This window comes from Giraffa tippelskirchi, chromosome 8 (genome assembly GCF_054371585.1).
Source record: "Giraffa tippelskirchi isolate mGirTip1 chromosome 8, T2T-mGirTip1v1.2.pri, whole genome shotgun sequence".
Lineage (NCBI taxonomy): Eukaryota > Metazoa > Chordata > Mammalia > Artiodactyla > Giraffidae > Giraffa > Giraffa tippelskirchi.
Genome location: NC_137282.1, coordinates 80,636,320 through 80,660,887, shown reverse-complemented (window position 1 = coordinate 80,660,887; position 24,568 = coordinate 80,636,320). Strand labels below are relative to the sequence as shown.

Here is a 24,568-nt window from a genome sequence, read left to right as displayed (position 1 = left end):
AAGTAACTTCCTTGGTAAGAGAATACAAATATATGTGCTTATTGCTGCACTCTTAAGACCTACTGGGTATAAATTCCTCTCTATTCTGTCTTTTCCAGTGGTTTTGGAACACGAGAAAAAAGCGTTCTCAACTAATGACGAGCGAGTCTTTGGGTGGAAAATGACATGAGTCATTTTATAAAAGGAACAAACAATTTGCTGTGTGGTTTTATAACTGAGGCAAAAAGTCCCAAGTCACAGTTTTAATAATGATTAATTCATGTGTCATGATAATTTCTGAAATATAAAACAGCTGCGCTGTGCTTAGTGGCTCAGTCGTGTCTGACTCTTTGCTACCCCTAATGGACTGTAGTCTGCCAGGCTCCTCTGTCCATGGGAATTCTCTAGGCAAGAATAATGGAGTTGGTTGCCATGCACTCCTTCAGGGAGGGGATTCTTCCAACCCAGGGATTGAATTCAGGTCTCCAACACTGCAGGTGGATTTTTTACCGACTGAGTCACCAGGGAAGCCTAAGAATACTGGAGTGGGTAGCCTAACCCTTCCCCAGCGGATCTTCCCGACCAAGGAATCGAACCAGGGTTTCCTGCATTGCAGGTGGATTCCTTACCAGCTGAGCTACCAGGGAAGCCAAAAATTATCAAACACAAACCATTTGGATAAACAAGCGAAATCTAAAATTTTTTGAAAAATTATTAGTGCATTACCTAAATTTTCATAAAAACACTTCCAATTTTTTAAAAAACTACAGTTAACATTTAATACTTAATATAAGCTAACATAATTAGATCACATTAAAACAGCACAGAAATCAATTCCATTCCCTGTATCCTGGGAAACCCCATGGACGGAGGAGCCTGGTAGGCTACAGCCCATGGGGTCGCGAACAGACAGACACGACTGAGCGACTTCACTTTCACTTTTCACTTTCATGCACTGGAGAAGGAAATGGCAACCCACTCCAGTATTCTTGCCTGGAGAATCCCAGGGACGAAGGAGCCTGGTGGGCTGCCGTCTATGGGGTCGCACAGAGTCGGACACGACTAAAGCGACTTAGCAGCAGCAGCAGCAGCAGAATCACCAAATATCCTTAGTAAAATGGACAAGTTCATTTTGTTTTTATAGGTTCAAAAAATCCACCAAATTGTGTTATACATATTAATAACATATGTGTAACACAGTATGTTGTGTTACAACATACTTTTAGTTAATAATGATTCTTGAGATAAAAATTCAATATGAACCCCCAAGGTGAAATATTTAAATGACTTATTGAGTAATATAAACATTTTTTTCAAGAATCACAATCACTGCAAGTTTCTAAGCAAATACTCCTTTTTTAACCACTTTTAAAAAATTATAGTTAATTCCCAATGTTGTAATGGTTTCAGGTTTTCAGTAAAGTGATTCGGTTACATATATATTTTTCCAATTCTTTTCCATTATATGTTATTATAAGATACTGAATATAGTTTCCTGCACTATACAATAGGTCCTTGTTATTTAACTATTTTATATACAGTGTTACTCCCAAACACCTAATTTGCCTCCCCATACTGCTAATCCCATTGGTAACTATAAGCTTGGTTTCTATGTCTGTGAGTCTATTTTTGTTTAGTTCATTTGTATCATTTTTTTGATTCTACATATAGGTGATATTTTATGATATTTATCTTTGATTTACTTCACTTAATCTCTAGGTCCATTCACATTGTTGCAAATGGCATTATTTCATTCTTTCTAAACAGTTGAATAATACTCCATTGTGCATATGCACCACACCCTATTTATCCATTCATCTATTGAAGGACACTTGCTTCCATGTGTTGGCTACTATAAACACTGGGGTGCATAGATCTCTTCAAATTAGTTTTCTCCAGATACATGGCCAGAAGTAGGAAAGCAAATTTTCCCTTTCCAAAATTTCATTTACATTGTTGGCACAATAAACTTGGATATACAAATGATCAATCCTTCCATTTTCATATATTTATGAGGTGAACGGCTACCTTGATTTAAAAATCTTACCATCACGTGTGTCTAGATGTTTTTAATGTGATCCCTCAGTTAATCCGTATTATGAGAATTCCACATGCAGTTTTTTTAAACACACAGATGACAGTACCTAGGTAAACTGACCACATGTATAAGGCCCTGCATTGCAGGTGGATTCTTTTCCAGCTGAGCTACCAGGGAAGCCCATAGAATGAGGCAAAGCACTGAAAAACCAAAATATTTTCAGCTCCTTTTAATCTGTTTCACAATCAATATGAAATTAGGGTGTGAAAGTTCCTCTCCTTAATACAGCTTACACTGAATAAGCAAGAGCACTCCCACTCCACATTCGATACTGAATGTTAATCAAACTTTTTCAACGTACCTGTGCTGGTTTCTGTTTCTTTTTCTTCTGTTTTTTAGAAAGCCTAAGAACAAATATAGATCAAAATGTCAAATATTTGACTAAGTAAAAAGAAAAAATACCAAAATACTAGTGATACAAAGAATAACATATTAAAAAATAATCAGTATCATAAAGCATTAAAAGAAAAATACCCACATTATCATTTTAGAAAAATATAATAGTGGTTCAACTGATAGTAATTAGCATATCAATCAGCCAGTTATAAAACTACTATTAATACAGTCATAATACAGTCTGTAAAAATTATATCTGACATCATGTCTTTATCCATTTCAATACGTGAAAGTTCTCTTAACTAGAAGAAATGCAGACAATATTAGCATAACAGAATAATTTCTCTGCAATAAAACAGCATTTAAATGCAATCGCTAAATGGGCTAAGTAGGTCTAGTGACATTTTTAGAAGTACTTTTGTTTTGGCGCATCCTCCATCTCTTCCTCCGAATTGGCATTCAGACTGTTTTCATCAGTTTGAGGTCCTGAAAAATTTGCTTCCTCCTCCTCCAACTGTTGTTTTAACAAGGCAACCATTTCCCGATGCTTCTTTGATTTTTCATGATTCCTCATACTGAAAGGACAAGTTGAAATGAGCGACTGCAATGGGATTAATTCATAGATGCCCAACTGTGTTGCTGGATGAATACAACCAAGCTGAAATCTACTTTTTTCTCATTAACTAATAAGCAAATCATTAGTGATACTATAAGGAGACACAGAACCCTTTTGGGATTTCTTAGGCATTTAAGTACACTGGAAGCCCACGATTGTCCTTTTTTCCTGTATTCCAGCATTCCCCCTTCCTTCCCTTTGTCTTCTTATCTACATAGCTTCTTCCTATCTTTTTTTTTTTTGGTCAAATTCTCTATATTTTTCTTTTCCCATTCTAAGAATTCAAACCTTCATCACTGTTTTCTCTTAATCACTTAAGCATGGCTGAGTGGAAAATCACAAAGCAAGATTCTAACAACTTAAAGGGAGACCCCTTGGATCTCAGAAATGGTGATGTGAGGCCTTGAAGTATAAGAGTAGTTTATGTCATTTTGCTTTTTTCAAGAAGGGTATCTCTTCTCGCTCCCACTACCTTAAATATAAGTTCAGAGCATCTCTACCATCCTGTGTGAAACTATATAAGCAATGTCTATCTCAGTGCTCCCATAGGCAACTAAATAACACTTAACAAAATAAAACTGACAACACTAAAGGACTGGATCTCATCCTGTTCAGATCTGGATTTTCTAGTGGGGGTTGCCTACTTTTCGTTCCCACTAAAATTCTCCTTAAGAACAAGATTTTCAGGAGAAACTGGAACATTCTGTGCCGGAAAGGAAGTATTCAAAAATATGACTCAGACACGTCAAAGGACACAGGAGTCAGGGTGATGGAATTGTCACTGAACACACCTGGGAAATTCTTAGCATGAAAAGGGCAACGATGAATTTAACACACTGAATCAAAATTCCTAAATTCATTCTGACAAAAGACATGCAGATCAATGCTCTCCTGTACAGCAGAAGGTCAAATAATGACTTATGATGCAGGAGCACTGGCACCGGAAAAGCCTCATTTTGAGACAATTCTAGTGAAGACTGGTACAAGCTGAAATCATCAATAGACGCTAAATCTAGGAAGAAAATTTTGATCAAGAGAAAGATTATTTGCAGGGATTTAAAGTGTCTCCCCACATATTAAACATGCTACAAGGGAAAACACTGCAAGGGAAAAAAATACTAACTATACAGTGGAAAAATAAGACAACACCCTGACTGGATGATCAAAGTGATCACCAGCCATGAGGCGGGCAGTCGTCTGTGCTTCTAGACAGAAACCCTGAGAGCAACACAGGTGTGCACAGCACTCTAGCTAGGATCGAGCAACCTGAACTAATCATGAGGAAATGGACAAACCCCAAGTGAGAAATATGCTGCTTAAAAAGACATTTGAAAGGTCAGTACTCTTCCAAACCATCAATAGCACAGACAAGGGAACTGTTCCAGATTAAATGAGACTAAATAAATAAACGCAATAATATGTGATCCTACACTAGATCCTATATTGAAACTGGGAAAATGCTACATAGGACGTTAACAAAGAATCAACTGACAAAAGTGAAATATGGGTAGTAAATGAAATGCATCAGCATTCTAAATTTCCTGAAGCTAACAGCTCTGATTATGTGAGAGAATGTCCTTATTCTTAAGGAATATATACTGAAGTATTTAGAGGTAAAGGAGCCTTAAGCACGTAACTTGCTCTCGGATTATTCCAGTAAAAATCTTGTCTGTGTGTGGAAAGAGAATAAGCACATGCAAACAGGGTGAAATGTGAGCAAAAGGTGAACTGGGAGCTCTATATTCTATTCATGCAACTTGCCAGTTTGACATTCAGTTTCCAAATAAAAAATAAGTTTTCAAACCTCCTTCCTTGTTGCTTTTGTTCCCTTGTTTGGTTCTAACTTGTCTGCCTCTCACCGCTCCTATCACTTTTCCCTGGGGTCACACGGTGGTACCACTTGGGGTTCCCACAGCGCCATTTCCATTGCTGACCTCCGCCATCTCTACTGCACATGTTCTGCTTCTTTTTCCCTTGCTAGTTCTCCTCTCATTTTCTCCCATATTTGCCCCCTCGCCCCGTGCGTTAGGACAGTATCCTTTTTAATACTTCTCCCTTCATCACTGTTCTCCTATGAAAAAGTCCTGCCACTTCAGCCAATACACTACAGACAGGACAGATCTGAAGGTCTTGGGTTGGGGGCCACGGCCTGCAAGGCAGTGTGACGACTAGATGTGAGTGTGCACATCAGTGGAGAAAGGGGACCAGTCTCAGATCAGCGCCCCCTTGCCTCTGTGACTCTGCCTTCTTCACCAAAACAGGCAACATTTCTTTCTGGAGACAGCATACACGTTTAAAGAGGGACATGGCATGAATGAGAATCAGTACACCAGGCTTAACTGCTGGTACAGACGGTTCTCCTTTCTCCATTGGGAAGATATTTCTCCAAGATGACAGGTGAGGGCGAGCGAACAACTGCTCTGAGCATTTTCTTTAAGGACTTTCAAAGTGTTACACCTCACCTCAAAAGAAGAGGGGAGTGCAGAGATAGTAAACTTACGCCTTTTCAGTCTTGAAAGACTTATCACACGCGGGGCAGTAAAGGCCATCATAAAGTTCTGTGTCCTCAGCCTCGTCACTGTCTTTACCTACCAGAGGGAAGTCTACAGTGAGAATTCTGTTTGATTAGAACATAAATCTAAAACATGTTAGCAAGTTACATCTCTTTGGTAAGGACCTAAAGTTGCACACAAATTAGAAACTAAAATTTGTTATTTCTTCACCAAGAAAAAAACAATGTTATCAATATTTGAGTTGGCCTTTTAAAAGCAGCACTGAATTAAAGGGGAAGGCTTTCAAATAAATCACTTTATCTTTCAAGTTCTTTTTATAAGTCTACTCAGAAGAAGATTCAAAAAATTCTCAGAGTCCTAGATGTGTGCTAAGTTCAGAAAAGCAAATGTTACTTTCATATTTCTACCACAAAGCAGTTTTTTCAACAAGTTCAGTTCAGTCGCTCAGTCATGTCAGATACAAATGTAAAAGCGAAAAAGTTACTCTTTATGATCCCATGGACCCTACCCACCAGGTTCCTCTGTCCATGAAATTCTCCAGGCAAGAATACTGGAGTGGGTAGCTATTCCCTTCTCCAGGGGATCTTCCTGACCCAGGGATCGAACCTGGGTCTCCTGCATTGCAGGCAGATTCTTTACCATCTGAGCCACCAAGGAAGCCCATACAAATGGAAATACAGTATAGTACATATAACTGTAATCTATTTTTAAACACTTAAGTAAGCTTAAATAGCTTATGATATTCCTTATGAGAAAGATGGTTCATAAAACAGCATATTATATGTAAACTCCAACACTGTCTTCACAGATTTTATAAGCTTGAAGCTTTATTACAATGGAATAATTACCATCAGTACTGACCCTTTGCAAAATCTAAGCTCTGCTGAAAGTCTTTGCACAACCTCACATTATATCTTTAGAAGAAATAAACAAGTAAACTGATTGCCATTTCAGATTTATTACGGGATCAAGATTCCAAGATATCTCTCCTATATTCTACATTTTGTTTTTTTATAATAAGTAATGATGGTATGATTCTGAAGGACATTCTGAAATAATCAAAATACCACCAATGTTTAGTATAAGATACTTTCTAATTATGTGTACACTTTCAAATAGCTTATTCAAATAGTGAATAAAGAATATTGAAGATATAATCTGCACCTAAGAATGTTTTCATATATTCTCAGACACCTACCAGAGCTTCTCAGAGTCCTAGTTTCTTCATCAGTAAAAAAGAGATAATTACATGAGCAAAATCTACATTTAAGGGGTACAGAGGGAGGACAAAGCAACATCTTGTGTGTGAAAGCACCTTATCGATTGTAAAACTCTACGTAATCATGTCACCTTACATTTATATGGTGCTTTATAGCTCTCAAAGCACTTTTACACACACTACTTCTAATTCATTAAGAAAACGTTCCATTTCCTAATCATTTGGAGTAAACAAAAGTGTCATTTTACCATTTGAGCTACTACTCAATGAAAAGCCACACTTGTAAATAAGGTAAAATTAATTAAACTATGTTTAGATCATTTAATTTTTTATCATGGAACAGCCAGAGACAGTGGGGAGAGTCAGGTGTACTGATCACTATTCTCAACAATGCCCACTCCTCTCCTTTTAAGGTAGTCACATGCCTGTGCTCTAATGACAGAGGCAAAGACACATTTCAGCACAAAACAGGAGCCCCTCTACAGGTCAGAAGTGAGACAACTTGTATATACCAGACAGACTTCTGCACAACACCAGCTTTTCCGGAAAGAGTTACTATTAAAATTTGCTTAATTGCATTTTTGGAAAATAACCCGTTGTACCTGATAATATGCCCATTTCTCATTATATTTATGCAAACAGTTTAAAACAAGGTCAGAAAATTGTTAATGAAATTATCGCAATTATACTGTGTACTCCCATAGACTACCTTCATTTGGCCATGCCAAATTGTTTCTCAATTATCTGCCATATTTAAAAACTGGGAGACAGCACGTTAAAAATCCAATTTCCAGCCTCATTCTAAAAACAAACATGAAACTGGCAACAATCGGCTGGAACCCAGGTGTTCTCTAGGTTTTCACCCGCCCTCCCGTTCCTGGCTGTGTCACACTTGAACCCTTTGCAGGTGCCTGTGAGCGTCCTGAGCGCGTAATAAAAACATTTCCTATAGTCTTTAATGAATAGAGGAAGTTACCATCCTGTCCGTCTCGGAGCTCCTGTTCTTCCGCTTCGTCTTCACCTGACCCATCTCCAAACTGCTTTTCATACTGCGCCTCCATCTCCCTGAGCTCCTTCTCCAAGTCAGCCACAGCCATCCAGCTCTGCTCTCTGTACTGTTCTGCCAGCCTGGATACACACGGCACGGTCTCTGCATTGGTTTCATTTACTTCTGGGGCTTAAAACCCATCCTCCCCAATTGTCCATGCCAACAAACTTAAAACCTGAAACGGGCCAGGTCACTGCAATCTGTTAGCGGTTATGTGGTTGATTTTAATCACTCCACTAGATAACAGGTTTTGAAACATCCAACTCTTAGCAACTTACTAAAAGTCTTCAGGTGGTTTTAATCCTAAATGTCAATGTAACTGCTACTTTCCCAAAGATGAGGTTGGTAGAACTTTCAAGAAGTGAATAGTTTTTTAAAGAATGGTATAAAGCTCTGGACACAATGCTTTTATAGTGACTCAAAACAACAGAACTTTAAAGGCACTAAGTCTCTAAGAGTATACTGACAAAGCAGAGTACTGCGTGGGGCTTAAAAGCAGAGCCCTGGGCTGACTTCAGGCTCCAATTCCCACCTCCGCAATTTATTAGCTATTTGATCTCGGGCCTGTCTCATTGCCTGAAAAGAAAGAGGATAAAAACCAGAACTTACATCACAGCACTGCTGCAAGAAAAGCACTTGGGATGTGGCCTTGTACAGAATGAGAATTTAATTAATATTAGTTATTATTAAATGTTATAAGAGTCTGTAAAGGATCTCAAGCATAAATGGGCCTCTGAAGGAAAACACCCAACTTAAAAGAAAACCTTTTTCATAGCTGATGAAAAGACATCATCCCAGTGCCAGGACATAAAAAGAAAGGCTGAAGCCAGGGTGAGGGTTAAACCCCCATGGAAGCACCAGCTCAGGTATCCATGACGTTTCTGGGGACCAGCACCTACGTCTCGACAGGCTCCAGCCCGGCCCACATACTTGGCCTGTTTTAGCTTCTGCTGCCGCCTCATCGCCTCAGCTTTCCTCGCCTTCTCTGCATTTTGTTCTTCCACGAGTTTTCGATGAGCCTGCACTCTTCTATCCCTTTTACGGATGAAAGCGACCAGCTGACGGACAAGCTCATTCTTCTCTTTCCTCGCTTTGTCTCGAATCTTTTTGTTTTCTTTTTCCATGGCTCGTTTCTCCCAGCGGTTTGAAGCCTGCCGTGTATCATATTCTTCTTTCCAAGCAAAGTTCTTCTGAGTGCAGAAACTCTGCCAGTAAGCGTAGAAAGGGTGGACTACCTAGTGACAAAGGCAATAGGCGGAACACTTGTTTTTTATTTGGATTTTTTTTCCAGTAAGGCAGTAAACATTGATGCTGCAAAACATCTAATCTCTCTTAATATATATATATATAAAACATTACTATTAATTAATAGAGAAGACAGTCCTTTGAAGGCTTTACACAGTAACTCTTCAGAATTAATTTGATGAGGAAATTAATGGAATGGGACCATGATCAATGGGAAAAAGTAAAGAGGGGAGGGGATCAGGAAAACCAAAAGACAAGAGAGTCAGTATAAGACAGAGAACTAGAACCTCTTTTTTAAAAAAAAATAAAGAAATAGCGAAAAGACATTCTGATAAATGCTAATTACAACATGGTAATGAGTTTTCCTTTTACCGTATCATAGTCACTCTGGGAGTCTCCAAAAGTTGGGAAATCTTCCACATCCTCTTCTAAAGCAGATTCTAGTTCTTCCTTTGCAATCATTTCAAAAACATTACGGTACACAGTATAAAAGCCCTAAACAACAGTAACAGAAACACAAATTCTTAACACTTTTGTAGTCTACTCATAGAATAAGATTTTTAAATGTAACGTGAAAATTTTTAATTAAAAAAAATTTTAAACTGTTAAAAAATTTACAGTCTCAAGCTCTGTCATGGCAAATACATTTAGGTTTCAACTAAAGGTCTTTACATGCTGACAGATTAAATATGAAGGCAATGTTTCTCTGTTTTCAAATGAGTAGTCTGTCGTTTTCTATTTTTGAATAATTTTAAGAATTTTGCATTCAAGAGTCTTACTTAAGTGCTTGATAAATTATCAGTGAGTTCACCTCTTACCTTTTCATCATCACCATAACCAGAGTAGCAGGTAACAGTGAAATAGCGAAGCAAATCTAAGCTGTCATCTTGATATTCTCCATCAAGGCCACCTTTAAGCAGAGCCTCTCTATGATTATCATACCTAAGCAAAAAAAAGTTAGCAACAACAGTGAAGGCTGAATAAATAAGAATTCAAAAGATTCCTTACTCTGAAACAGTCAAAATATAACTTCTTTACACTTTAACGTGGCCGACCCACAACCAAAACTGTGAAGAAAAATATCAACAGGTAAAGACTTAATAGCTTCCCAGGTGGTTCAGTGGTAAAAAATCTGCATGTCAATATAGGAGACACAGGTTTGATCCCTAGGCTGGGAAGATCCCCTGCAGAAGGAAATGGCAACCCACTCCAGTATTCTTGTTGGAATAATCCCACAGACAGAGGAGCCTGGTGGGCTATAATCCACGGTTCTGCAAGAATCTTTCACACAACTGCTGATTAAAACTTCGACTGCAATTCCAAGTCCATTATAGTCATTATAGGATACTAGCCATATACGAAACTAGCCAACATGAAGAGGGGAGTTTAATAAGCCAGGGAATTTCTACTCTCCCAGAAAGGTAGCAGCACTTTCACCAGAAAGAAGCCTAAGTAAAACAGTAGTGGACATCATCTGGTCCATAGACTAAGTACACTTTTGGGATCAGGGAATTTACCAACATGGACGTGAATAACACTCTCCCAATGTTTATGCAAACCATCTAAGAGCTTCACACACATACAACTGACCCTCACTCCATAAAGTCAGTTATTATCCTTGTTTGATACAAGAAATTGAAGCTCAGCGATATTAAATAATGTCGTCCACAATCATAAAGCAGTAAGCAGCAGAGCTAGAACTCAAAACCATGAGTCCAGCATCAGAAGGACCACACTCCTTGCACCTGTGCTGAACTGCTTCCAGTTCACAGGAGAATTAACAGGTAGGAGCTTTAAACAAAAGGACAAGGGACTCCTCGGGACAGGAATACCACCTACGATCTAGAGAAGAGCTAGAGCAAATGGAAGGCAGGAAAGAATCTCAAAGCTTTCAAAGGAAACAAAAGTATTTCTAAGGCCACATTTTCAAATTCCTCAGGAGGAGAAAAATTTAGTATTCTCTAGTTTTTATAGAAAGGGTAATTTAATAAGAATTTTCTTTATAGCCTTTCTCTCTTAATAAGTCAGAAGACTTACACAGGTGAACTGAACACCCATCTGCTCTCTGTACCAGCAGCATCTTGCATGGTTATGTCAGAGTATAAAACCTATTGCTTCACAGCAAAAAGTTCACTGAGAATCTGGAAACCTTCAAAAGGATTTCAAAAGTAGAAATTTATGTATGGAAATGGCATTAAGTGATCAGGTCATCATTAAAGAGTCTGTCACAGATGTAGATGCTTAACTCCTGCATATAAAGAAGTTCTTGGAAAAAATATTACAATTCTCAACAAAAACACTGTATCTGTTTTTTTAATTTATTTTTTAATTGAAGGATAATTGCTTTACAGATTTTTGTTGTTAAGGATAAGTCAACATTCTTCCTTTTCTGACATCAGTTAATTTGTCAGACATCAAAGAGATCTTATTAAATGAGAAGGAGCTTCGTAAGTATGAAAATTAAAACTATTTCCACTACTGTCAAATTTCATCTATGAGATCAGTGTTGAAGTAATCATCTCTCAGGTTCTTTCCTACTCAAACACTGCATTTTACATAATGACTGGGCTTCAGAACACACCCCAAACCGTCTGATGTATTACATTTCTAAAAAGCCCTCTGTTGACCATTCTTCCCAACCAGATACTCCAGGAGGGACAGCACGATACTCACCACGCTCTCTCCTGAGGGTCACTCAACACATCATACGCCGCTTGGATCAGTTTAAACTGTTCAGCTGCTTCTGCGGCATTATCCAGATTTTTATCTGTTAAAATAAAGGACAGAAATTCACTCATTAGAAAAGTAAAGGACAGACTCTAAAAAGGACCGCTTCCATCAGGAATGCCATAAATGGATGTGTACAAAACGAAGAAAAACAGCTAGGGAAAAGCAGAGAAAGTGGCTGACAGCTGATAATCAGGATTGGTTATAAATGTCAACTCGAGTAAAAATTTCATGCTTTCTCTAAATCTCAGCATGTCACTTAGCACTCAATCTGGATATCCACAAACAGAAACCCCTGAGCTGTACACATTTTATTTTTAGAAGGAGCAAAATACATACCTCGGATATAGAAAGACTGTTACTGTTTGGTGCTAGATTATATTTAGTGTGGCTTTACCACCATCTTTAAGGTTTTCTTTCTTATCAACATACACCAAAATAAATCTCATAAAGCTTAAAATATATATACTAATTACCCTTCTCTTAGTTTGCCTCCTTAACCATGGAATTCAGAAAGCATCTTTGCCTCAGGGTGGCAGCCAGATTCCAAGATGGCCCCCAAGGACCCCCACCTTCCTGGCATTCACACCCTGTGTAATCCTCTCCCCCATCAACAGGGTTGGTGTGTGTGACTGAAACCCGGGGGCAGAAGTGATGACAGGACAGGACATTACTTTCAATACTGGATTATGAAAGACTGCAGTCTCCATCTTGGGTGCTCACCCTGTCTCGGATCTCTGGGAGTGGCCAGCTGCCATAGCGTGAGGACGCTCTGGTGGCCTCTGAGAAGACCATGAGGTGAAGAACAGAGTCCTCTGGCCCACCGCCAACAGGAACTGAGGCTGCCATTACCCTGGGGGCGAGCTTGAACTTGAGTTTTCCCAGTGATGATTCAACCTTCTGAGAAACCTTGACTCCAACCACCCAGCTACACCATTCTGATTCTGATCCCCAGAAAACACTGTGAGTCCACATCCTGAATATATTTGCTATTTAAGTTATTGGTAATGTGTTACACAGCAATAGATAACTAACACACTCAAAAAGCAAAACATCAGTACCTTGAGTCTACTATGGAGTACATCAACATTCTTTAGGCTACAACGCAATATATGCTTCTTAAAAAAAATGACAGAAATAGTCTTAAAACAAGGCTCTCAAGTGTATCCGACCTCCTCTTTTTTAGATACCACCACACAGTCCCACGTCCTTCAAGCAGCCTTCTGCTCAACAACTGACACTGACAACACTTTCTCAAGTGCAGCAATTTGCCTTAGTTCTTTTTGTTTAGGTGCTTGAACACAAAAAGCTTTTAGAACCATGCTCCTTTGAAATTACCAAAAAGTAAAAAACAGAAATAAAATTCCATCACAGGTCTAACCCCCCTTCCTTAGAGCAGCCCATGGGTCATCTTCAAGCCTACTTCTTCTCTGGACTAAATCTCCTACTTCTTATGCGCACCATAATATACTCTACTTTGTGCATGCTCAGTCATTCGGCATTATCTCTGTAACATTCCTGCTAGAAATGTTGAGCCTGAATTTAATCATGAGGAAGTAACTGTTGTTGTTTAGTCACTAAGTCGTGTCTGATTTTTTGCAACCCCATGGACTGTAGCCCACCAGGTTCTGCTGTCCATGGAATTTTCTAGGCAAGAATACTGGAGTGGGTTGCCATCTACTTTTCCAGGGGCTCTTCCCGACCCAGGGCTCAAACCTGTGTCTCTTGCATCGGCAGGCAGGTTCTTTACCACTGCACTACCTGGGAGGCCCAAGTGTGTGTGTTAGTCGCTTAGCTGTGTCCTATACTTCAAATGCAGTCAAAGACAGTCACGATCAAGGAGCTATTCATTAATTCCTCAACATTCTACTTTTAATCACTATAGCTAATTATATTAGTTTTTAGCAACAATATCACATTATGTCATGCTGAATTTATAGCTAACAAAGTTTTAAGTATTTTTCATATTAATTACTGACAAGCCAACTGATAACTGTAAAACAGTTTTTTAAACTCAAATAGAGTGCTCAATCCACTCTGTGGCAGATACTAAAGGTTAGCTGATCTAAAACTTCTCCCTCTTTTTTCTCTTTCAGCCTTTACTGTGGAGGATGGATGAGCTAAAAATTAAGCAAGCATTTTGGCTTATCCAGCCTCCCTTGCTGCTAGAGAGCACCATGTGACACAGTGAGGTGAAAGCACCGGTGAAAGCACTATATTTTCTTTCCTTCCTTTGTCTTACACGTGGACATGAGTGCTGGAGCTTCAGCAGCCATCGTGAGACCATGAAGGAAAAGTCAAGAGATTCACAGTGACATTACTCAGCCACTCAAATAATGCCAGCAAGCATGTACCTCCAAGCCTTCTTGTGGTGAGAAAAATAAGTTCTTAACTTACTTAAACCACTGTGGCTAGGTTTTCCATTATTTCCAATGAGTACTATCAACTTTCATCTTGTGGTGGCCTTGTTGCTATCCGGTTCTAAACACAGGACACCCAGTATCCTATTTTAATTACTTTAGATTTTTATTACTACTCCGTGACAAATACTACCAGTTGCTTACTCAATATCCATTCTCCTCTTATTCCTAACAAAACTATGATGTTGATCACAGCGGTAATGTACACACTTAAAAACCTTACCTCCTCAGACTTTTTTGAAGTTGGGATTATCAGGTAACCCACTTTCAGCCCATCAGATACAAACACAAATCGACCAATACTAAAGGAAGCTTCCCAGGAGAAGCATTGTTCTTCCTGACGAAAGGGATCGGCCTGGGTGGCACTCACCTTTTGCTCTAACTCACCCTTTGCGACCTGCCCAAAGCCTCGGTATACTGCCTGCTGGCAGATTGACAACTGAGTCAGAGACTGCAAGTTCATCCCCCCTTCCAGGAACAAATGAATGCCGATTTTATGGGAGCACCTGATCCCCCAAATAAAGATGCCATTTCTAGTCTCCCTTAAAGCCTGGACTGATCACGTGACTAAGCTCTAGTCAATAAAATCTATGAAAGTGTTCTATGGCAGCTTTATAGACTCTTCCTTGAAAGACAACCAGCACACACCCTGTTCCTGCTTTATCCTTTCCTCCTCCATGCTGCCACCTGGGACCCCTACTGCCATCTCAGATGGTGAGCGAGGCCCAATCTAACAGCTGCTGAGCAGAGTCCAAGGACCTCACGGGAGACCTGCTACCCTGAGGCCCACCTGCCTCTCTCTGCACCTCCACATGAAAGCGGTGAACTTCTTAGTTGCTTACACTTGACACAAAGACTCAAGTCTTATGGTCAAGTCTTCGATGGCTTCATCAAGCAGCCAGAACTACCAAGATGGGCCACCTCTGGATTTCCTGCTACTTACGAAAAATAAAATGACTTTTTGAACATGACTGCTGGCTTCCTATCATTTGCAGCTAAACACAAACCTGATATGAGTACAAGGGTACAGTCCAGCTTATGATTTCTATGTCTTCATCAAATCATTAGTAATGATGATCTGATAAACAAAGAAGCATAGTTCACATTAAAGCAGAATGGCCGAAAAAGCTGCCAACTAAATCTCCTGACATGAGACAGAAAAGGTGACTGTTTAGGGGTGGGAGGTGGGTGGTTCTTCTTCACCTTTTAATCTGTACTGTACTTTGTTGTCCTTTTTCTTCCCACTTCCTTCTTTCCTCCCTCAAAGAAGTCTGGTGACAGCTAAAGTTTTTAAAACGAGAAAACCCATCAATGTACCATCTGAAAGCAAGATCTATCACTTTCTGAATCTTCTTTTTTAAATAACTTTTTCAATCTGTCATATGGCTTTTTATTTCACTTAAATATACCTGTGACTGGCTGACTAGGAGGTTGAACTGAGAGTTAAAAGATGAGGGTAAAAAGTTAAAAAGCTATCATAAAAAAATAGGAAGTCCACCTTAATTATTAATATTAGGCAAATGCCATAGGTATTTCAAATCCAGCCACTGAAGTTTAAAAGGCACTCTCCTACTATTCTTTGTGTTTTTCTCTAGATAAATTCGTGCCCTCCTCTACTTTCTCCCAAATGATTTTACAGTACCTTGTAGAACATTTCATGGACTGTGCCTTTTAAGCCCTACCTTAACTGAAGCCAAGCTCCCTGAGAACTCACTTCCCTACAGGCCTCTGGGGCTCTGATACAGCAGGTCTGGTGATGGAACTGACCGCCTCCCCTGGTCACTGATCCTTATTCACCACTCAGTACAAATCAGCATTCTGTCCATTCAAATGGAGATTCAGACAATCTGGCTACCTCTCCTCCTTCTCACTATCCACTAGCCTCCCAACCACACCCCCTGTTCACTGAGAATTTCAGCATGTGAATCATCTCTGTTCCTAGGTCCTTTCATCATCCTGGTGATGTCAGTGTCCCTGGTGAGATCTGCTGGTCTCCCTACCTCCTGCCTAGCCTCTCCAACCCAGTCTTCCACCATACAGCCAAAGGAATACTTGAAAAACACAAGCCTATCATTTCTCCTGTTTGCAACCCTTCAATGGCTTCCCAAAGCCCAATCTTCCTAATCCAGTTTACCACAACCTTCAAGACCCAGCCCTTGCTCACCTGGGCAGGCTGAATTCTTTCCTTTCCTAGGCTCTGCTGTGCTCCCTCTTACCTCTCACCTCCTCTATTCCCTGCAATCCCACTTGAGGTCTCAACCTAGATGTGACTCAGGGATGCACGTCTTTCCCACCCTCACAAAAACCCAGTCCAGATTGGTACAGGGGCTCAGAAGCACCTTGTATTTACCCTCATACTGCCTTTATCTCAGCAGATGGAAAGTAACTGTTTTCCTCTGTGTCTCTCCGAAGACATCAGGGCCAGCAGGGCAGGGACCACTTCTGTCTTGTCCACAGTAAGGTGCTCAGGGAACAGTCATCAGATGAATTACTGAAAGACTGGCTTTCACAAGGAGTGATCTTACTAGGCAGTGCTATTGACCCTACTAGAAATTATTCTCAATTCTTCAATAAAAGAAATAAAGGTAATTCCTTTTTTAAACAATGAAAATGTGTGGCCTCTATATGAGGCACACATTAGTCTTTGAAGTGCAGCCTGAATGTCAACCTTGGAAATATCTAATGCATTACCTTGCACATAGGATGAAATGAAACACTTGCTGAGTGACAGACTTAACAAATTAATGAGCCAACAAAGTAAAGCACATCAAAATCATGTGTCTTATAGGACAGTATTTATCCTATTCTTCCTTGCACTGATTTCCAACTAATCAAATCTGGTCATTTTTCCTTTGCAACTTCCCTTCAATGCAGTCCTTACCCCTACCAATGATCCCAAGACTGGTTTGGGTCCTTAAGTGGGTCCTTAAGTGCCCACGGTTGACACTACCTGACTTTGGTCTCTGGCCCCCCTCAATCTACTAAGCTGCCTTCATAGTACCTTTCCAGGACATCTTAATAAAACCGGCCACAACTATCCATTATTGGAAAAACACATTTCACTGCACTTTGCCATTCAAAGACCTTTAAACCTAATCTCAAACTACTACTCAAAAACGTTTCAATATTGTCATCAAAATTATATGTGCATTTGGTCACAAGCATTAATTCTCTTTCTCACCCTTCCCCACCCAGACAGTTAACAAATTTCCAACTCTATTTCTAACAGTAATCCCTATTACTTTAAGAACATTCTTCTATACTGTTCTTGGACCTATTAATTTTGGAGATAGCTCGTGACTTCCTGATGAACATTTAGCTCATTTACCTCTTCCCTTCCAGTATACATCAGATTTTTTTAGTTCCTCTGACGGTCATCATTCACAGCTTTAAGCAACAAACCCATAACTTTATTTCCTGTTCCATCAACTAGATCCATTACTTTCTGATTTTGGGTTCTAAGCCCTTCCTTCAGCCCTTTTCTCAACCCCTATTTTCAGACTTCCAATAAACGCTGCCTTCGGTCAAACTGTCCCTTGGACCATCTTTTGGCCACCACGGTGCTTTTTCCCGTACAATTAAATTTTCTTCTCCCTCTTTTCCCTAGAGCCCTCTATAAGGCCAGGATCCTCTGCCCAGGGGAAGCCTCACTGCCTTTCAGTACATAGAGAAAACTCCTTGTCTTGAATTCCTGGGGCAGTTATTAATTGTTCTAGTAAGTGAAAGTGAAGTCACTCAGTCCTGTTCGACTCTTGGCGATCCCATGGACTGTAGTCTACCAGGCTTTTCCATCCATGGGATTTTCCAGGCAAGAATACCTGACCCAGGGATTGAACCCAGGTCTCCCGCATTGTAGGCAGACACTTTACCGTCTGAGCCACCATGGAAGTCACTGTTCTAGTAACATGTCCTAGTAACCCACTACCCATGTTCTAGTAACCAAGTCATTGTTCTAGTAACCCATTACCAATTACATGCGTTATGCTATTTTGCTTGCATTTGTATTTACTTTTCCAGTAAGGCATGTTTTCCAAACAAGACTGAGGTCTCCGTCTTAGCATTCTAACCACTCTATAAACATTTTTATGGACTAGTGCTAATATGAAAGCCTCTTATAAACCTCAAGAAGTTGAGATTCACATACTGTCTTCGTTACCCAGTCGAGAAGATCAGATTACTTCACCAGTCACACAGGCCTGAACTACAACTAAATAAAACATCTGAAAGAGGCATACTTCTATGGTTGTAAACACATAACTTCACTAGGGAAGGCACGCAATTAAAATTTTCAATCTGCAGAACACCCCAAGTGACATACAGATCAGTCAACCTATCAAAAGAGGAAAAAAAAGCATAGCTCTTTAAAAGACATTTGACTAGCCCCTTTGCCTTAATTACACTTAAATAGCTGGGATTTCCCGCTGAAGTTAAGGGCAGCTTTCCCGGTGAAAGCCCAGGAAAGCTGCAGGAACTCCAGCAAGGGAAAAGCCTGAGACAGGACTGGGTTAAGAGCTCGGGACTCCTCCCCGCTCGGGGTCATCTACGGAGGGGTGGGAGGAGCACGAGAAGTCTCCAGGAAAGCTGCAGGAACTCCAGCAAGGGAAAAGCCTGAGACAGGACTGGGTTAAGAGCTCGGGACTCCTCCCCGCTCGGGGTCATCTACGGAGGGGTGGGAGGAGCACGAGAAGTCTCCAGGAAAGCTGCAGGAACTCCAGCAAGGGAAAAGCCTGAGACAGGACTGGGTTAAGAGCTCGGGACTCCTCCCCGCTCGGGGTCATCTACGGAGGGGTGGGAGGAGCACGAGAAGTCTCTAGGATGTTATCTTTCCCCATCAAGTGGCCACGCGGGAACCCGGGGACGTCTGGGACAGAACGAGATGCTCGGGTCTCGAGTGAAGCCCGGGGGTGGAGGGCTGCGACCGCCGACGGGCTGAGAACCCTCATCGCCAGGGCTGGGCAGGGGCCACCCGGCCGGACGCCGCCACGGTTTCCAGGGCGAAGGGAGTTACCGGGCGGGCAAGTCCGGACACAGCCAGGTCCCTAGAGTTACCCTGCGGAGAGGGGTGAGAAAGGTCGCCAGGGCCGCGGCTTTTAAGAGGGGCCGCGGCGGTTGCGGAGTAATTACCCGGGTGCCATTTCAGGGCCAGCTTCCGATAGGCTTTCTTGAGCTCCTCCTCGCTGGCGTCTCGCCGCACCCCCAGCACTTCGTAGTGACACTTCATCGCCCGACAGGGCAAGGGGCTCCGGCCGGGGCTGGGGCCCGGGGCGGGGCCGGAGCCCGGGCCCGGGCCGAAGTGGTGGCGATGGCCCTGGTGGTCCTCTCCTGCGGCGGGAGCCCGGCGCCCGCACCGGGCCAGCCAGCGAGCGCGGCGGCGGCGACGGCGGCGCGGGGCGACGGCGGCGCGCGGTGGCGAAAGGCGGCGCTGGTTGCGGCACGCGGGAGCGCGGAGGGGGCGGTGCCGGCGGCGGCTCCGCATGGGCAGGGGGAGGGCCCCGTTCCGGAAATAGCCGCGCGGGAGGGAGGCGGAGCCGCAGGGGAGGAGGCGGGGCCGAGGTGAGACGGAGGCGGGGTCACGGGAGGCGGGGCCCCGGCGGGTGTCATTGTGAGGGGCACAGACAGCAGTCGGAGTGACACGAACTTGACATCCGCCCTGAGAGATGAGAAAGGAGCCTGATGGGATGAGATTCTGGAAAACACCTTGTAGTGCTGAAGATAATTTCTCAATTTGAGCCACGCTTTTACAGATGAGGAAACTCAAGCTTGAGGAACTCAAGCCTTCCCAACTAATGAATGGCAGGAATCGGATGGATCAAAACCAGGTCTTGTAACTCTTTCCTTCGTTTACCACTTAATGAGATCTCTAAAACTCCTTGTCCCGATCAATGTGCAAGAGGAATAATAATAAATAAAGTGAGTTATACTGAAACAGTATAAGAGGGAAGCCTCAACACGTTTTAAATTAATAGTATTAAATGTTTTACTACCATGAATAAAACGGCGCTGATCCACCCATCCATCACTCTTGATGGATCCATCACATCCATCACTAACTTTCTGGGCTCTAAACCTACATTTCCCAGATCGATTTAGGTTAAGAATGCAGTTAGGACTCAGCACTTTCACTGCTGAGAGTCGGGTTGGATCCTTGGTCAGGGGAGCTAAGATCCCACAAGTTCAGTTCAGTTCAGTCGCTCAGTCATGTTCGATTCTTTGTGATCCCATGAATCGCAGCACGCCAGGCCTCCCGGTCCATCACCAACTGCCGGAGTCTACCCAAACCCATGTCCATTGAGTCGGTGATGCCATCCAACCATCTCATCCTCTGTCGTCTCCTTCTCTCCTCCTGCCCTCAATCTTTCCCAGCATCAGGGTCTTTTCAAATGAGTCAGCTCTTCACATCAGGTGGCCGAAGTATTGGAGTTTCAGCTTCAACATCAGTCCTTCCAATGAACACCCAGGACTGATCTCCTTTAGGATGGACTGATTGGATCTCTTTGCAGTCCAAGGAACTCTCAAGAGTCTTCTCCAACACCACAGTTCGAAAGCATCAATTCTTCAGCGCTCAGCTTTCTTCACGGTCCAACTCTCACATCCATACATGACCACTGAAAAAACCATAGCCTTGACTAGACGGACCTTTGTTGGCAAAGTAACGTCTCTGCTTTTTAATATGCTGTCTAGGTTGGTCATAACTTTCCTTCCAAGGAGTAAGCGTCTTTTAATTTCATGGCTGCAAGCACCATCTGCAGTGATTTTGGAACCTCCAAAAATAAAGTCAGCCACTGTTTCCCCATCTATTTGCCATGAAGTGATGGGACCAGATGCCATACTCTTAGTTTTCTGAATGTTGAGCTTTAAGTCAACTTTTTCACTCTCCTCTTTAACTTTCATTAAGAGACTCTTTAGTTCTTCTTCACTTCCTGCCATAAGGGTACTGTCATCTGCATATCTGAGGTTATTGCTATTTCTCCCGGCAATCTTGATTCCAGCTTGTGCTTCCTCCAGCTCAGCATTTCTCATGATGTACTCTGCATATAAGTTAAATAAGCAGGGTGACAATATACAGCCTTGACGTACTCCTTTTCCTATTTGGAAACAAGTCTGTTGTTCCAATGGCCAGTTCAATGTTGCTTCCTGACCTGCATACAGGTTTCTCAAGAGGCAGGTCAGGTGGTCTGGTATTCCCATCTCTTTCAGAATTTTCCAGTTTATTGTGATCCACACAGTCAAAGGCTTTGGCATAGTCAATAAAACAGAAATAGATGTTTTTCTGGAACTCTCTTGTTTTTTCGATGATCCATCGGATGTTGGCAATTTGATCTCTGGTTCCTCTGCCTTTTCTAAAACCAGCTTGAACATCTGGAAGTTCACAGTTTACGTATTGCTGAAGCCACAAGAAAAGAGGTGCCACAAAAAAAAAAAAAAAAAAGAATGCGCTAAGGGATAGTAAAGAGATGGGAATACCAGACCATCTGACTTGTCTCTTGAGAAACCTGTATGCAGGTCAGGAAGCAACAGTTAGAACTGGACATGGAACAACAGACTGGGTCCAAATAGGAAAAGGAGTACGTCAAGACTATATATTGTCACCCTGCTTATTTAACTTATATGCAGAGTACATCATGAGAAACACTGGACTGGAGGAAGCATAAGCTGGAATCAAGATTGCCAGGAGAAATATCAATAACCTCAGATATGCTGATGACACCACCCTTATGGCAGAAAGTGAAGAAGAACTAAAGAGCCTCTTGATGAAAGTGAAAGAGGAGAGTGAAAAAGTTGGCTTAAAGCTCAACATTCCGAAAACTAAGATCATGGCATCCGGTCCCATCACTTCATGAGAAATGGATGGGGAAACAGTGGCTGACTTTATTTTGGGGGGCTCCAAAATCACTGCAGATGGTTCTTGCAGCCATGAAATTAAAAAACGCTTACTCCTTGGAAGGAAAGTTATGACCAACCTAGACAGCATATTAAAAAGCAGAGACATTACTTTGCCAACAAAGGTCCGTCTAGTCAAGGCTATGGTTTTTCCAGTAGTCATGTATGGATGTGAGAGTTGGACAGTGAAGAAAGCTGAACGCTAAAGAATTGATGCTTTTGAACTGTGGTGTTGGAGAAGACTCTTGCAAGTCCCTTGGACTGCAAGAAGATCCAACCAGTCCATCCTAAAGGAGGTCAGTCCTGGGTGTTCATTGGAAGGACTGATGTTGAAGCTGAAACTCCAATGCTTTGGCCACCTCATGCGAAGAGTTGACTCATTGGAAAAGACCCTAATGCTGCGAAGGATTGGGGGTGGGAGAAGGGGACGACAGAGGATGAGATGGTTGGATGGCATCACCGACTCGATGGGCATGAGTTTGGGTAGACTCCAGGGGGTGGTGATGGACAGGGAGGCCTGGTGTGCTGCAGTTCATGGGGTCTCAAAGAGTCGGACATGACTGAGCGACTTAACTGAAGGGATAGTATTTAACCAGTAGGTTTTGGTTGATGTAACTGATACACTATATTATGGGATGAAAGATCCCTACAACTGTTCAAATATATTTCACTAGAATGTGAAACGTTTACCTATCAGTTGTTAAATTTAGATTGTCAACCACATATGGTTAGAAGGGTTGGCTCTGTTGCTAACAAATCTTTCTTGTACAGAATCAGGGTACCCCAAGTCTGTGAAGTTGTCCCTTTCTTCCCTAACATCCTGCCCTCTGCACAATCAAAACAAACCAACTGTTAAATTTCAAGTTTCTAGGCACAACACTGTCCAACCAACTCACTACTAAAAATTCATACACTAGCCTCTTTTGCAAAGACAGAAGATACTATATGGTCTTGGATTGTAAATAACAGGGAGGGTTGAGAAGTTTGAGTGCAAGGAAAAACAGGACATTTCCCTGAGAATGTAATTAGGAAAGGGGAGTAAACAAACAGTGAACAAAAAAAAAAGTTTTTTCTTTCTCCATCTGGTTTTATTACTTCTCAGTCACTTGCCTCTTTTTCCTCCTGAGGAAAAGAGGATCCATTTTTGCTTTTAATACTGTATCAAAATTTAAAGACAATTATGTTTGGAGAAGGAAATGGCAACCTACTTCAGTATTCTTGCCTGGAAAACCTCATAGACACAGGAGCCTGGTGGGCTGCAGTCCACGGGGTGGCAAAGTTGGGCACGACTGAGCGACTAGCACTTACTTACTTACCCTGTATGTAAATTTCAGCCTAAAGGAAGATCTTTATTAAACAGGTTGACTTCTAAATGAACATGGACTTGAGAAATTCTCATTCACATGAGGTATCCACATAAATGATTACAAAGGGGAGAGAGCTGTCTTATTTTCATCCTATATCAATTGCTTAAATAATGACTTTTTCCCCTGAAGTAATTATTAGTCGCTCAGTCGGGCCCGACTCTTTGCGACCCCATGGACTGCAGCCCACCAGGCTCCTGTGTCCGTGAGATTTTCCAGGCAAGGATACTGGAGTAGGTTGCCATTTCCTCTTCAACAAATTCATGTAACTTCCACACAAAAAACAGTATTAGTCACAAAAGTAAAACCAATACACAGCCAAAACACAGTATTCATTTTTTTTGACCTATCAAATTGACAAAGATTATCTCATTATTAGCAAGGGTACAAGGAAATGAAAACTAACCTCTAGTGAGGTATAATATTTAGAGGAACAAGTTCCTAACTTTTGACCAGGGTTCTTAACTACCTATATCGTACAGAATACGTATAGGATGTTTGCTGCAAGCATCTATACCAGAAAAGATAAAACTGAAACACTCAAATATCCGACAATAAGGGACTGCTGAGGTGTGGAAGAGTAGAGTACTGTGCAATTACTAATGTTGCAGAGTAAGGACGGGAAAAGTTAGCAGGAAAAAACAGAACACCACATGCCTGACCCTACTGTCCCTGGCCACTGGCACCCAGAATCGTGTCTGTTACTAATCGTTCTTCAGGGTGATAAGCCCAGAGCTCTCTCTGCTTCAAATAAAGTTCTTTCATAACAGGAAAAATTCACATGTTCTGGTGCCGTAACTGTTCTGTTTTTCTTCCTTTTACTGTTAATTTAAGTAATTTACACCCACTGCTTCTAAATTAAATTTGTAATCTACAAAAAGCTTTCAATACATATATCAACTTATGTGATTTGCAAAACCTAAATATTTTTCTCATTTTTTTTCAAGGTAAGAACACAAGAGAAGTTGACTCTTCCCAGGCCTTGTGACTCAGGGACTCAAACTTCAGTGAGATGCTTTCCCCTTCTAGCACTCTACCCCCACTGTACCATCTGAAACGATGCCCTCAAAGTGCCTAATACTGTTTTACATATAATAACAATCCAATAAATCTGCCTGAATT

General features: G+C 41.5%; 1 protein-coding gene and 1 long non-coding RNA gene across 4 annotated transcripts in view; one reads left to right on the top strand and one right to left on the bottom strand.

Annotated features, from left to right (window-relative positions):
- Positions 1–19,588, bottom strand: part of DNAJC21 (DnaJ heat shock protein family (Hsp40) member C21) — a 26,031-nt gene extending 6,443 nt beyond the window's left edge. For 2 of the 3 annotated variants that reach the window (XM_081520493.1, XM_081520494.1), the window contains exons 1-9: positions 19,326–19,588; positions 11,728–11,821; positions 9,873–9,996; positions 9,427–9,549; positions 8,740–9,044; positions 7,738–7,889; positions 5,530–5,617; positions 2,830–2,988; positions 2,379–2,421 (exon numbers count right to left, since the gene is read on the bottom strand). In XM_081520493.1, coding sequence (XP_081376619.1) covers positions 2,379–2,421; positions 2,830–2,988; positions 5,530–5,617; positions 7,738–7,889; positions 8,740–9,044; positions 9,427–9,549; positions 9,873–9,996; positions 11,728–11,821; positions 19,326–19,422 — 1,185 coding nt within the window. In that variant the 5' untranslated portion in view covers positions 19,423–19,588. Of the gene's footprint in view, positions 1–2,378; positions 2,459–2,815; positions 2,989–5,529; positions 5,618–7,737; positions 7,890–8,739; positions 9,045–9,426; positions 9,550–9,872; positions 9,997–11,727; positions 11,822–19,325 lie in introns of all 3 variants that reach the window. The other variant, XR_014062179.1, reaches the window with a different exon arrangement.
- On the top strand, positions 18,854–24,568 carry LOC145517593 (uncharacterized). The gene is made up of 3 exons (XR_014062183.1): positions 18,854–19,263; positions 19,946–20,020; positions 24,394–24,568. It is a non-coding gene; the product is annotated as an uncharacterized LOC145517593 (long non-coding RNA).